We start from the raw sequence: 13,893 nt of genomic DNA on the forward strand, positions 1-13,893 counted from the left end.
TTTTGCACCGTCTTGGCTGGTGAGGGTGCCTGTCTTGGTGGTACCGAGTACTTGCAAGAACAGACGGTCTGTTGGAGTCCAACCAATCAGAATCCCCAAAAGAACCCACCACCGACAAAGCGGTTCCTGCATTGTGGTTGCCCAAAAGTCAAAGTGGGCTTGGCGTCAACAAAGGCAATTTCGCAACAATGTGCGCCATTCCCATACCGGCACCTAGTCGTCGCCTAGTTGACCGACCCCAGACTCAGCATGGATCCAGACAATCTCTTTTCTCCTCTTGAACCCATGCTGCCCCCTCCCTTTTCCCTCTTTCCACTTTCTTACTTTATCATCTGCTCACCCACAGGCTTCGTTGGCAAAGTCCTATTATATACTCTTCAAGAGCAATCAAAACATCTCTCCGCCCTTTGAATACTTGAAGTGTTCAGGCCAGTCATTCTTTAACATTACGAGTCACGAATACCTGTCGTCGTAAATCGTCAATTCAGTCGCAAACAACAGACAAACACATCTCACCGATACTTTCATACACACCCTACGTTACCGTACCGACACTCGCGCGCGAAAGGGAAATATCAAAAAGAGCTTCAATCGCAACCAGGAAAAAGGCAGAAAGACGGAATCCATCTCCAAAACAAATCAGACAAAATGCAGTTCACCACCTCCATCCTCGCGGTCCTTGCCGCCCTCCCACTCATGGCCACCGCCAGCGCGCAACCCAACCTCTCCACCACCACCATGACCAGCTATGCTACCCTCACCAAGACCGTCACCTTGACGAAACCCCAGGTGTCCACCGTCACTTCCTTCAACGGCAACAGCACCGTCGTCTTCACCACCACCAACACGCACTTCTCCGTGCCCACGCTGTCGCCCGTCGTCGCCATCACCACCGGTGCTGATGCCCCTACCGCCACCGTGAGTGCGGCGCCTACCGAGTCGGCCAACGCCGCTGTCGGTGGCATGGGTGGTCTGTCGCACGCTGCTGTCGCCATGGTGGCCGGTGCGGTTGCTGCTGTGATGCTTTAAAGTGGTGGTGTCGTGGACCGTGGTTGGATCAATGAACTAGGGGAGGAGAGGAGGAGCTTCCTCAAGTCCGTCGGCGACAATGCGGCCGACGGATGAAGCATATTGTCACACATGGACACAAGCAACAAGATCCGTTCTACACACACTACATCACTGCCACAAACACCCGAACTCTTCGATGCGAAACATCACCCAGCTCTTTCTTTTGTTTTCTGCGTGCTCTCAGCCTTTACTGGCGCGAGCATGCAACGCCGCATCACCTCTGACTCGGCACTTGCCATGTGCTTGTCGTCGCAGTCAACCACCACAAACCACCTTTTTGGTCTTCACAAACACACCACTGTTCATACTTTCACCTCTTCACACCTTAGAGTTGGGTTTTTTTCCTCTCGGGATGAACCCGCCTTACAACTCTACTGGCTACAAGCTTTGCATTTTAATACTTCAATTCGTTCATTCCAGCAAAAAAAAAAACCAAAAAAAAAAAAAACAGACCACATTTCTTTTGTCGCAAGTTCCCTATGTCAAGCCCCCTCTGTTCCCCCCTTTCCCCCAAAACCCTTTTTTATTTTATAACTTTTTCACCGCTTGCGGTTAACGAACACGACGAACCCATGCAACGACCAATTACCACTTTCGATACCCCCTCTTGTTTTACTTGCACTTCTACGACGCTGCCGGCGTTTCGGGCCGGTGCACTTTTACTTCACTTCACGTACGGGGAAAGGGGACATACACACACGGACTTGCGCAGAATGGTTTTTTTTTTTTTTTTGCTGGCTGGACTTTGGGGCACTTGTGCCCATTAATCCTCTTACTTTTCTACTGCGGTCTATGTGGCCGCACTCTCGCGCTATTGCGAGATTGATACCCAACGTTTTTTTTTGATGTTGTTTTTTGAGTTGGGAGAAAGTTACTTACCTTTGGTTCTAACTTTTTGGGCACATGTTGATGAATATGGAATGAATATGATTTAACCAGAGAGCGGATTTTGGATACGCAGGCTGGCGTGGCGGGCGGACGGAGGGAGGGGATCTTTGAAGCTTGAGGATGAATTACTTGGAGGGAAGTGGAGGAGGTTTTATGAGAAGGAAGAGTAGCAAGAAGGATATCAAATCAAAAACTTGTATGTTTTTGGTATGACCGGAGGAGTTTCACGCGTGTTTACTGGCGAAAAGGCTTCTGGCGTTGCTTGAGTTGATATACCCCGAATCTGAATCTTTCCTCCTCCAAATTCCAAAATTCTCTCTGTTCTGTTTTTGGCATCATATCTGGGTCTCGTATCTGATGGTTCGAGGTTTGCACATATGGTGATAGGTATTTCTCGGATGTGGTTTTGGCGAGAGTAGGACGGTCATCCGACCATACGATGGAGATGATGTGATGATTCCCATGAGATGAGTGCAATTGAGACAATTGCCCTTTGCAATCATGGTGCAATTTCCCAAAAAACCTCAAATCTCCCAAACCTTCCCGCTCGTCAATGCCAAGTGGGCCGCAATGTCACCGATAGCATGTTGTGATATTGTGCGATAATGAGGTGTTCATCAACAACAACAAGGTCCTTGTTTCCCTTGTTCCGGCTGATAGGAGGACAATGAGCTCAGCGGCCCGTAGCATTCATTGTCAATCCGCTCAAAGGCAATTGTCAGGAACAGACCGTCCTTTGTGAGGCTCTCTTGAAAGGACATGACAGGACAGGACAGGACGAGCTCTTTGTTCAGTGTAGGTGTTCTGTGATGCCCGTCAAAGAGGGAGGGAAGGAAGTCTGTGGAGATGACATTGAGACTGACAGCGTTGATCGCGATTGAGCAATCATCCCAAGAATTGCTTTTGATCTGCATGATTATCAGGGCACGTGTCAGGGCAGCAAGCAGCAGGGAAAAAGGAAATCACAAAAAGCTTAGTTTCTTTTTCTGGTGAAAGATGGTGGTGATCGGGCGTGCAAATCGACAGGTCGCAAGCATTGAGCGGACGGGAGTTACCGTCTTGCACTGAAAAAGGAAGTGGTGCAAGTACCGGTACTTACAGCGGCCAGGGCAGCTGCATTGGTGATCTGGGGGAGGCGCAGTGGTTGCAGCGCTGTAGGTAGGGCAGAGTTTACCGGTACCTCTATCAGTACTGAGATTTACGCTCGTCAACAGCCCCTAACAGAATATGCGCATCTTATCGGGTCAAAAGTGTTAGCGCATCATATCTCACTAACAGAAACCAAACACTCACCCGGCCGGAAGAACCTCTCCGGTTCCACACCGCCCGCCCCTCTTCCATCCCTCCGGGCCCGGGCGCGCCAACCGAGCAAACCTCAATTCAACGTCAAATCATCCAACATTTGACCGACACCAACCGAAATTGGATCTATATATGTACCCCGTCCACAACAAGCGACCAAGGCAACCACGGCGAACGGGCCTTAAAGCTGTTTCCACAACATTCAAAATCTTTGCTCTCCGTCGCGACTTGATGACATGACCCTATGACTCCCGGGCGTGAAGCAGTACAACAATGCCGTAGGGGACCCGGCGATGCTGAAACGTGCGTCCCGAGGGGCCGAAGTCGGCTTTCTACAAGGAAGATTCCTGTTGACGGTCAACAGCAATGTGGGTATTTCCACCATGGAACGAAGCTATCGTGAGTTCGTGACTGAGGCGCAATACGCTCGAGCGAGCGAGCCATAACACTGTCGCGAATGTGGGAAGGTAGCAAAACAAAACAAAACAAAACAAAACAAAACAAAACAAAACAAAACAAAACAAACATCGCAGCATTCCAAGGGAGCTCGGGGAGGAATGAGACAAGACAAGCACTTGGCACTGCACAGACGTTGGGCGTTGGGACGCTGGGAGAAGCGAACAATGGACGCATGTCTCAGACACACAGCCCCAGACTGCAAGTGCAGCGGAAGTCATGAACTCAAGGCATTTCATTTCTCTCTCTTAAGACTTAAACTCTTGTGTCATGTGTCCAGCCAGAGTCAGACTCCCTTTTCCTATTCCTTCCCCCACTCGTCTCACTCCGCTGTTTCCCCGGGCCGTTATCAACCTTCCCTTCCACCATTCCTACCTATACTTCCGCTTTCCTTTCCTTTCCAACTCGCCTTCCAATCTTTCACGTCTCCTCTCTCCCTGACACAATTCCTACTGGCACCAGCACCAGCACTCGCCCTCGCCCTCCTCCTCCCTGTCCCCGCCGTCGTTCCCGCGGTTCACGTCGTCACCGTCCTACTCCTTCTTCTTTCCAGGGCACGAAATTTCAGAACTCTCGCCACCCTCGGCACCCTCACGGGTAGGCTTCGGCGGCGGCTTAACAGGCCCAATGGTCTTGGGATAGCCGCGCGAGCCGTCGTTCGGGGCGTTGGTGGCATCATCGCTGTTGTTGGAGTTGACGATGCGGTCGTTGTTGTGGTGAGTGGTGGCCGGCATTGTGGTGGTTGAGTTGGTGTTGGTCTTGGTGGGGTTCTGTTGCTTGGGCTTTGGGGGGAAGGGCTCGGATTTGAGGTTGGGAGTCGTGGTTGTTGGGTTTGGGGTGAATTGAGGGTCTGATAGGGAGTCAGTGGCTGGCAGGATAAATGTTATGTGCTGGGCACGCTTACTGCTACTGGGAGCTGGACTAGTGGTCTGGATGCGCGGGAGAAGGATGTGGAAGTGATGAGTTGGATGGTGAAGAAAGCTGGGAGTTGGGAGGGTGAGAAGGTGGGTTACATATTCGAGTGAGTAGCGTTGGCGTTTGTCTTTGCGTGCTTCGAGTGAGCGTTGAGGATGTCATAATGTGGGAGGAGTTCAGGGTTGAACAATCGGCCGTTTCAGCGAGCGACAGATGGGACTAGATGGGACCAGAGGTCAGTCGTTGATGTCTTCGAGGTTGTTGGTCAGCAGGTTTGCTAGCGCCAAGTGGTCTTGACCTCGATTCTTCAGGGGGTCTGTTTGACCATATGCTGTTCGGACTTCGGTCCGGATCGGCTCAGGCGAGTTTGCCTTGGGCTGTGGGTATCAGGCCGTGGGCAGGCTCGACCGAGTCAACGAGATGTCTTCAGACCCCAGATCACCGGAGGTCATGATGGTTGCTTGCTCGAGGGTAATCAACAAGGAGCGGAGGCAAACTAAGCCTGCGTTTGATGCAAGCGCGTCGTTGGTACGAAGGTAACTTCAATGTGCGATTCTCTTGGCCGACGGATGCTTCTTCATGGCCAGACCCTCAGCAACGGCCAAACGCACGCCATCCTTTCTCCACCCTTCTTGGGTTCTTCTTCCCTAGCTAAGCACCTTCTAAGCCAAACGACCGCGGCTTGTGGACGAGGTTTGAACGAGAAAGACGCCAACAGCACTGCATTCTAAAGAGGTATGACACCGGCAATACGGAAACGGGAACAGTGAAACCCATCAAGTCGAAAAGACGCATCTTGAACTCAATACACTTCATTCACTGCCCTGTCTAGTGACTGAACCATCTAATCACACATCTTCTACTCACCACTTCACATCACCTGCCCGCCTAACCTGTGTCCAGGCACCCGACACCAGATTACTTCGAGTCCTTACCACCACTTCCCGAGCCCGAATTGCCACCAGATGAACCGCCACTATTTCCGGAACCAGAGCCAGAACCAGAGCCAGAAGTACCTTGACCGCCACTGCTTGAGCCAGAATTACCCGAGCCAGAACCACTGGTGCCCGAACCACTGGTGCCAGAGCCGCCAGAACCACCTGATGATCCTCCTTTGGAAGTGCCTCCATAAGTACCAGCCCCAGCCTTCCTCGTCTTGTACTCATCGTTGGTCTTGGGGGGAGTGAGGACGCCCATTTTCGGTCTGTGCTTGAGAGGGTGGTGTGGAAAGGATCTGGTGTTAGTGTGAGCGTCAGAGGGCCCGGATTGAGGTAAGCTTGGGGCTTCAGCAGGATTGCTTACGGGCAATTAACTGCTTGGATTTCTGTTCAGAAGGTGTAGGGAGTGGTGAGACTGGTTGATGATGAACCGACGGTTGGGAGTTATGGGGGCCGTGAGGCGATGCTATATACTCGAGTGAATGATGTTTGCGTAAGCATGTCCGACGGTCACGTCTTCGACATACGTCGTGGGTGGTACAGGTAGGTATGGTTTGTCAGTGCCAAGTGGCCTCGACAACTTCTACGCTCTTCTGTTCTGCCGGTCTTGCAAGTTTGACATGACCATAAGGTTGGGACTCGCGTGAGGTTTGTGCTCCTGAGGTCCCAAGATACGGCATTCGTCTAGGTCTCATCAGCATCAACACACCTGAGGCAACCTTTCCCGGTATTGGACACATGTGTCACCAAAGCATGACTGACACGAGACAAATCAAGCGGTTGAGGCTCAATGAACTTCCATACGTCCGTCATGTTTGCGACCATTCCTTCTGATTTCCTTCTTTCCAATCCGTCCAACTGACCTTCCACAACACAGCTTCTTTCGAATTTGCACGAAAACCCCTCTTCTTCATTTTTCTCGTTTTCCGTCGTACCTTTCTCTCGAACAATCCCGAGGCAAACATCACCGTCTCGCCTTCCACGTCTTCCTCTAACAAACATAGAGGTTCGGCACCGAAAACGCCACCCCTACACTCTTGCACTACTTCACCACTACCTCTAACTACTGAGACTCCATGACCTGTCCGTGCCAGAAGATACCGCGGTAGTAGAGGGGGAAGGATTCTGGACGGTAGTTGTCGAGCTAGAGCCGTAACCACCACCAGTAGTGCCGGAAGTACCGCCTGTGTTGCCGCCGGTGCCGGTGCCGGAGCCGGTGTTGGTGGTAGAGCCCGTGCCGGAACCGGAACCGGAACCGGAACCGGTGCCAGAGGAGGAAGTGCGGCTGCCGCCGCAGCAGGAGGAGAAGTAGCTGGACATTTTGTAGCGGTTGTGGGTTATGGATACGATGGTGGGTAGGTTGTGAAGTTGTGCTGTTCTGAAGTGAGGAGAGAACCAGGAGCGCAGCCGTTTGGGCTTTATACCTCACACTCAACAAGTGTCGAGTGATTCACGCGTCATCTATTACTCGAGCTGGGCCATAATCGTGCTCACTCACCCTACTTAGAGTCGCCGTTAATCACGGAAAGGGTTTAGCGCGCTTTCCTGGTGAGATATGTCACAACTCGAGACCGAATGTTGCACCGGTTTGGTTTGGGTTTGGAATGAAGCAGACGCCGATGACTGCACCCACAACTGCTTTCTCGCGCACCCGAACCTTCTAACACACCAACTATGTCGACCAGGGTCAGCATCGATGCTTCAGGCATCGCAGATAGACTCCTTGGCATCCAGCCACGGACGAACCATCATTCCAACTCAGTCTCTGAGCCACAGGAACACTGCAACATTGCGGCCTGATTTGCTTCTGCCGGCAGAGCTGTCCATTTATCCTCGGTCCAGAGATCCCCGGGCATCTCTCCAGAACTCGGTACTACCTTGTAGCACATCTACCGACCACAGCAGGCGCCATCACAGAACTTCAGCCTGATCTCAATGCAGATGCAGTAGGAACACGCATACCACAGCAGAATTTGATGTCTGGAAGGGAAAATGTATTATGCAGACGACCCGCTACTTCAGCTTCCATACCCACATATTTCGACTGTCTAACACCTGGTTATCCCAACACAGCTCTATATCCCATAGACACTTCACCCTCCTCGAATCTTTCTCCATCTCTCCCTCCCCCGAACCTCTCAAGGCCCTCTAGTTACCCCCCAAACTACCCCCACTACCCTGATGCCCACTAGACCCCCCAGCACTACTGCCGCCAGAGCTGGAAGCTGAACCGCCGCCCGTGGCGTAGCCGCTGTCGTGGCGGGAGGTAGAAGAGTTATAGGAGGAAGAAGAAGAACCGCCGGTGGTGCCGGAGGTGGTGCCCGAGCCCGAGCCGGAGTTGCGGGTGGTGGAGATGCAGCTGCCTGTGAGGTTGTAGCCGCCGGAGCTGGAACCAGAGTTGTTGGAGCTCATTGTGCTGGTTTTGGGTTATTGGTTGGGTTGGGGGTTGGTGTTGAGTGGATGGTTGTTATGGTGGTCTGGGAGATTCTTTGGGGAGGGATGCGGTCGAGTCTTATAGGCTCGGATGTCGTCAAGACAAATTGCCGCTTGAGGTGCCCTCGCGATGTTTGTCTGACCCTTGGTCATAATCGACTGACAGTGGTTTATCTGGCTGGTTCTGTGGGTGATGACAGGTCCAATGATGAGTTCGGGTGTTGATGGCGTTGGAAAGATCAGGACTGAAGGTTTGCTCTCTTGGCCTTACATGATAAATAGAGGGAGACGTGGGCCAAACGCATTGCAAACGATATCACAGCCCTGGAGGGACGACTGAACGGTTTCGATGCTGCACCAACAGCTTCTGCTTCACGGACGAGATAGGAAAGTGCATTTCACGAACGGACGGACCGGATTCCAACACCAACACGAACACGACGAAGGCAGGATAAAGACATGCATCATCCCAAGCCTCACTTTGTTCCGATGAAATGCAATCATAGGTACTTCTACCACTTGATGTTAATACTGAAATAGCTGCCACTCGCAACGCTAATCCCATCTGTTTCGACCGAACACAACTCAACGCACCACCTCATCATCACATTACGTCATGTTCCTTTCATGGTGTGCATGGCCTACACTGCCCCTTTTGATCCAAGACAACGTAACGGAAGTCAACCACCGATCTACGCAGCAAAGACAAGTCTTCCACTGTTGAATATTGACGGCATGCACTACCAATATTCCTGCATTGCATATCGATCTAAACACGTTTCCCCAACTCATGTATCTAGCTATATAAGGATGGACTCTACTGTCTATTCCTTCCTTTCTTTTCTTTTCTTCTCTTTAACTAATTTAAGCATTCTTAACTTCATTCATCTACCCTCGTGTTATCGTGCACTCAGTAGATTGCGACATCTATACCCTCTTACAGTCTATCTACTACTAGAACCATTAGAACTTCCACCCGCGGTGCTTCCTCCTCCCGCGGAACCTCCACTAGTCGTCGACCCACCAACAGTTGTGTTCCCACCGCTTCCCACACCTGGAGAGACCGTGACAAAGCCCTGGGAGGAGCCCGAGCTGTTACCAGAGTTGGTGCTGGAGCTGCTGCCACGGGTTGTCGAGCAGCAGCTGCCGCCAAGGGATGTGCTTGTGTCGGAGGAGCTCATTTTGATGGTGCTGATAATGGTTGCTAGGTGACTTTGCTGTGAGTAACGTTTATTGGATTAGACTTTGGTGGATGAGCGAGTGGAAGAAGATGGTTGGGGGTGTTGATGGTTCAAACGGAAAGTGATGTGGTGCGCGGAAGGAAGCTTTTATGCTGACGTTTCAAGCTCCAGGTGCCGGAAGACATAGATCTTTCGGCCGGACGTGAGACTCGGCATGGAACACAAGTGCTTCAACCTGTCGATTGACAAATGCTAATGCGTCAAAGGTACAAGCTAATGGTTCGGTGCTTTGGGATGGTGGCAAGCTTAGAGGTAAGATTGAAGGCTTTGTCCGGGGTCAAGTCGAACCATGATGCTCATGCCTTATCATGATCTATCTTTCTTCAAACAACCGGAGGTGCTCTTCAAGGCTTCAAGCCCCCACAAATAGCGCCGGCGTTATCAAGACACGAAGGCCATATTTGGATGAAACATGTCAGACAACACAACACAAATGTAGGCATCACAGACACAATGGTCTTTTCAGTCATGAACACTGCGGTCTTCATTTCCATTCTGATTCCTCCCGATCATGCTAACGCAGAAAGCAGCTAATTCCATCATCCATGACGTCTCACTACCTACGTACCAACCAAGGCCGTCACACCATCCTTCCCACCAACAAGTCCTGTCCTTGAACCCAGGCTCTACCTCTTGCTAGAACCGCTACTAGAGCTACCGGTGCTTCCACTGCTGCCCCAGCTGCTACCCTGAGTCCCCTGACTAGTCGTCGAGCCACCAACCGTTGTAGTCGAGCCCCCAGAGCTACTACTTCCCGAAGAGGGGTTGGAGATGATGCCCTCAGAGACGTTGCCGGAGCCAGAAGTACCTGAAGCACCAGATGTTGAGGATGCGCTTGATGACCAGCAGCCGCCGCCGACTGCACCGTGTTTGCCGTAGGAGCTCATTGTGAATGCTGGAGAAGTTGTTTCTCTTTCTCTGATGGTTGGGTTTTGAGGATCGGGAAAGTTCCGGTTCAAGAAGGTGTGCCAAAAGGGTGACATGAAGAGGGAGAGAGAGGTAGGTTGCCAGGCTCTTTGTGTGGTAAAAGGAAGTCACGAGCCTGAGTTATAAGCGGACAGGTATGTCGCCCTCAACGAATGTCTCGAACAGAGAACAATGCGTCAATTCCACGGGCTATAAGCTGCCCTTCCAGTCCTAGCCCTTACGATGTTGGCAGGCTTTGGATCGATGATTTCCATGGTTTGGTTCAAATCACAAAAGGTCCACAGGCCAAACTATAGGTTCTCAAACAATCTGCATGGCCCTTGACCGAGAAATTTCTCTTGACAGTTCGTTGCACGAGCAACTTGCTCTTCAAGGGCTTAAGCGTCTGCTATGAGAGGGCCAGCATTCAGTGGAAACTGCTTGACGTGGAAAACACTGACATATCCCAGACATTATCCGATACTTTGACGTTATGCATCACAACACCCAACTGTTATGTTTACGAGGCATACATGGCTGACTTCAAACTTCTTGTCATTCCTTCATGTTGTGACTGCTCGAGTACCAGCAGACGGCAATTTCATATGCGAAAGTTCCCTACTTCTGGTTTCAGACGCACCGGCGATACCAGACTTGGATTTGACAACGACACCGAAGAGCCTTGACCAAACTGCAAACGATAGACTCCAAATGCCAGTTTTCCCGTTTAGAACATCAGTCCAATATTCTATTGTAGGATGTTTTAAGTCCAATCCTCAGTGCTTCTAGAACGGAAACTGGATGATGCATTACACAGACCTTTGACCCGGTACGTGACACAGACACAACAGAGCGATGCTTGCATCATGCCAGTGCTGCACACAAGCCAAGTCAAGTCAAGTCGGGGGTCTAATTTAACTTGTTTGTAAAAAATAAGCATGTGCGTGACTTGTTTTGACCCCCGATTTGACTTGGCTTGTTAACTTGCTTGCGTCAATACATGTACCAGACCAACATGCACCCCCCTCCAGATACCTACAGTCGGGGATATTTTAGTACATATATGTCCGTGCTTTGGAGAAACAACAAATCGAGTCAGCTTCTGGACTTGAATTAACTTGAACAGGCTTTCGGGCAACTTGACTTGCCTCCCAACGAGCTGACTTGGCTTATGTGCAGCACTGCATCATGCAACCACTCTCGAACATGGCAACTAGCCGTTCAAGGACTGAAACTTCCGCAATGCAGAGATTGAGTGCATATCGCACATCCCACGTTCTTTATCACACTCTCCCCCAGCTATGACGCTGTGGCTTTGTTTGAACGGTACCTGAACAGGGGTAAGCAACCAGACTCGGTTCAGCCGCTTCAGCTGATAGACAATCACGAACCGGATTTGGCATATCGAATTTCCATCACGGAATCCTTCTGGAAGAGAAACGGCGGGCACATGCGAGTCATCAACGGCGATAAGACATTCCGACGCTGTCGGTACTTTAACGCGCATTGAGATGACTGCAAGGGCCGCAGGACGTGTAACTCGAGCGGCATCTCGAACATGTTGAGGAGAAGCTTGAATGTTTAAACCGACCTGAAGATTACACCGCATCACCGAGACAAATCTGCCTTTTTCGGTCTTGTGGGATGCAATTGACCAATCCTGTTCGATAGTGGCTGGGATTGGAGCTAGTCGGCGATCCAGGCCCGCTAGTGCCTGACGACATTCAGAATCGGGCGCGGATCGACACGTCTTCATCTCCACCTATCGGTGAGCACCCAGATCTAGTGGAGATATATGGGGTTTTCAGCTTTCTTTGCTTCAGCCTCCAAACCCCCACCGCTTCCCTTCTTGGGGTCACGTTTGCTTCTTCGTTTTGTTGAACGTGGAGAACAATGAGCTGTTGAAACGATTAAAGACTCGAGACTTTGTCCACTTCCTTCAGTTCGTGGGAAGGTCGGACATTCAACCAAACGGCAAGATGTACCTCCCATTGTTACTGCTTCTCAATGTACTCTGTCAAGAGACACTGGCAATGCCTCCCACAAATCCTCTGCTATGGTTCAGAGTGAGTTATTACACTTCTCACGAACAAAGAGACGGACCTGAAACTGACACAAACCAGGAACCATGTTCCTCAATGGACATGCCGTACCACTTCGGCATGCGCGGCCGTAACGGCATCTACTGGGGCTGGAATCCCGACGTCGAGCGCGGAGATAACATCACCATGATCAATCGGGCCACCGGCTACCAGGCCACCACGGTCTCCTACTTCTCGCAAATCAACTCTCCCTCCGGCTACGATGGACACCAACTGCTTGAGCACCTCGACGAGATCAAGGGCACCGGCGCCGCTCTCATCGCCGCCGTCATGCCCAACGGCCTCTCCTTCAACGAAGTCACCCCCGCCATCGCCGCCGACATCGCAAACGTTGTCCGCCAATTCACCGACCAAGGCATCGAAGTCTGGCTGCGCTTCGCGCACGAGATGAACTGGTACGTTAAACCGGGTACGTACCGCGGCAACTCGACGCAGTTCATCAAAGCGTGGCAAACGGTGCACGCAGCGGTGAAGGACATCGAAGGCTGCTTGATGTTTTGGAACCCGAACAACGCGAACACCATGGATCTGTACGAGCAGTGGTGGCCCGGGCCGGAGTATGTCGACATAGTTGGTATGGACATCTATGCGAGCAAGACGACGGCCAACTTCCGGAACATCTATGGCGGGTTCTATGAGGCGTATGCGAAGAAGTACCAGAAGCACTTTGTGATTCCGGAGACGGCGACGAAGCCGGATGATGCTGCGTTGAAGCAGAGCTGGTTGAAGGCGATGGCGAGCGATGATTTGAGTGCGTATCCGTGCTTGAAGAGTATCAGTTGGTTTGAGCTGCGGAAGAGCTTTGACTACAGAGTGGTGATGGGGCAGGGGAACGAGGTAATGGAGCAGTCTATGGAAAATTTCCGATGACAATTGGGGGCGACGGTGTCTTCGTCAAGGTCAAAAGCCTGGATAGCCGGTGCCGTCGCCGGCCCACTCGTTGCCCTTCTAGCCATCGGCGCCCTAGTCTTTTGGTGGAAGCGAAAAAGAGCCAAGAAGCATGTTGAGGCCCCTGATGTTTCGACCCAGTAATATCAGTTGACTGATTGGGTAGCATCGGACCGGAACTCGGCCGTAACGATGATCTGGATAATGAGAATTTTAGAAATGGAATGTGGGAAGTTAAGTGCAATCTCCGTTTACCAATACGTGCCCTCGGTAAAGGTTTGTTTGTTTGTTTGTGCCTGCCCTAATCCCGACGGCAAAGAGGGGGGGCTAGCTGTTTGTTCAGTTACAGTGAGGCTCATGAACCACAGGCACAAGCACATCCGTTCCTTCCATCTCAAACCGGACGTACCTACCGTAGATTCACGCTTTTTTGTTAACAGAATGGAACAGCGGTGGAGTAATTGCAGGTGAGTGGACATCTGCTCCCGATAACTTCAATACAACTGGCGGCTGAGGTCTGGGGAAACTTCCACTTTTGCGGCTTGACCGATCACCCCTGATAGTCTTCCGTTCTCTGCATATCTTGTTGAAGTTGAATACGGCTGACATCCAGCCTTATCAACCATATCGGTAGTTTCCTTATCGTTCCCTATATAGGTTATATATATATAAGCTCGTAAACTTTACGTTCATTACCTTCTCCCTTCTTTTTCCTTTAATCTAAGCCTTTTACCTATCTTTATTTTTATTCTA

General features: G+C 51.2%; 7 protein-coding genes across 7 annotated transcripts; 3 read left to right on the forward strand and 4 right to left on the reverse strand.

Annotated features, from left to right (window-relative positions):
* Positions 1–648: 648 nt before the first annotated feature.
* B0H65DRAFT_435870 (uncharacterized protein) lies at positions 649–1,029 on the forward strand (the record flags this gene model as incomplete). The annotated part of the gene is made up of 1 exon (XM_062825213.1): positions 649–1,029. The coding sequence occupies one exon, from the start codon at positions 649–651 to the stop codon at positions 1,027–1,029; it is 381 nt and encodes a 126-aa protein (XP_062677196.1).
* A 2,303-nt stretch (positions 1,030–3,332) lies between these two features.
* On the forward strand, positions 3,333–4,505 carry B0H65DRAFT_480690 (uncharacterized protein). Its single transcript, XM_062827596.1, has one exon. It carries the CDS (start codon positions 3,819–3,821, stop codon positions 4,461–4,463), a length of 645 nt encoding a protein of 214 aa, XP_062677197.1. The 5' UTR covers positions 3,333–3,818; the 3' UTR covers positions 4,464–4,505.
* Positions 4,506–5,429: 924 nt separating this feature from the next.
* B0H65DRAFT_340428 (uncharacterized protein) lies at positions 5,430–6,060 on the reverse strand. The gene is made up of 2 exons (XM_062823632.1): positions 5,935–6,060; positions 5,430–5,866 (listed from the first exon to the last, which is right to left on the reverse strand). Exon 2 carries the CDS (start codon positions 5,796–5,798, stop codon positions 5,496–5,498), a length of 303 nt encoding a protein of 100 aa, XP_062677198.1. The 5' UTR covers positions 5,799–5,866; positions 5,935–6,060; the 3' UTR covers positions 5,430–5,495.
* A 1,431-nt stretch (positions 6,061–7,491) lies between these two features.
* On the reverse strand, positions 7,492–7,982 carry B0H65DRAFT_583459 (uncharacterized protein; the record flags this gene model as incomplete). Its single annotated transcript, XM_062830882.1, has 2 exons — positions 7,492–7,625; positions 7,727–7,982. The coding sequence occupies 2 exons, from the start codon at positions 7,980–7,982 to the stop codon at positions 7,492–7,494; spliced, it is 390 nt and encodes a 129-aa protein (XP_062677199.1).
* A 235-nt stretch (positions 7,983–8,217) lies between these two features.
* On the reverse strand, positions 8,218–8,703 carry B0H65DRAFT_480693 (uncharacterized protein). The gene has a single exon (XM_062827597.1). It carries the CDS (start codon positions 8,566–8,568, stop codon positions 8,320–8,322), a length of 249 nt encoding a protein of 82 aa, XP_062677200.1. The 5' UTR covers positions 8,569–8,703; the 3' UTR covers positions 8,218–8,319.
* A 1,167-nt stretch (positions 8,704–9,870) lies between these two features.
* Positions 9,871–10,227, reverse strand: B0H65DRAFT_446713 (uncharacterized protein; the record flags this gene model as incomplete). Its single annotated transcript, XM_062825811.1, has 1 exon — positions 9,871–10,227. One exon carries the CDS (start codon positions 10,225–10,227, stop codon positions 9,871–9,873), a length of 357 nt encoding a protein of 118 aa, XP_062677201.1.
* A 1,781-nt stretch (positions 10,228–12,008) lies between these two features.
* B0H65DRAFT_503491 (glycoside hydrolase superfamily) lies at positions 12,009–13,255 on the forward strand. Its single transcript, XM_062827877.1, has 2 exons — positions 12,009–12,216; positions 12,274–13,255. The coding sequence occupies exons 1-2, from the start codon at positions 12,130–12,132 to the stop codon at positions 13,120–13,122; spliced, it is 936 nt and encodes a 311-aa protein (XP_062677202.1). The 5' UTR covers positions 12,009–12,129; the 3' UTR covers positions 13,123–13,255.
* The last annotated feature ends 638 nt before the right edge of the window (positions 13,256–13,893 follow it).

Source organism: Neurospora tetraspora (genome assembly GCF_033439725.1).
Source record: "Neurospora tetraspora strain CBS 560.94 chromosome Unknown B0H65scaffold_9, whole genome shotgun sequence".
NCBI lineage: Eukaryota > Fungi > Ascomycota > Sordariomycetes > Sordariales > Sordariaceae > Neurospora > Neurospora tetraspora.

Coding starts and splice junctions, on each gene's coding strand:
- B0H65DRAFT_480690 (XM_062827596.1), top strand. CDS start 3,819: ATGAGACAAGACAAGCACTTGGCACTGCACAGACGTTGGGCGTTGGGA.
- B0H65DRAFT_340428 (XM_062823632.1), bottom strand. CDS start 5,798: ATGAGTACAAGACGAGGAAGGCTGGGGCTGGTACTTATGGAGGCACTT.
- B0H65DRAFT_480693 (XM_062827597.1), bottom strand. CDS start 8,568: ATGGGATTAGCGTTGCGAGTGGCAGCTATTTCAGTATTAACATCAAGT.
- B0H65DRAFT_503491 (XM_062827877.1), top strand. CDS start 12,130: ATGTACCTCCCATTGTTACTGCTTCTCAATGTACTCTGTCAAGAGACA. Junction 12,217..12,273: donor ATCCTCTGCTATGGTTCAGA/GTGAGTTATTAC, acceptor GACACAAACCAG/GAACCATGTTCCTCAATGGA.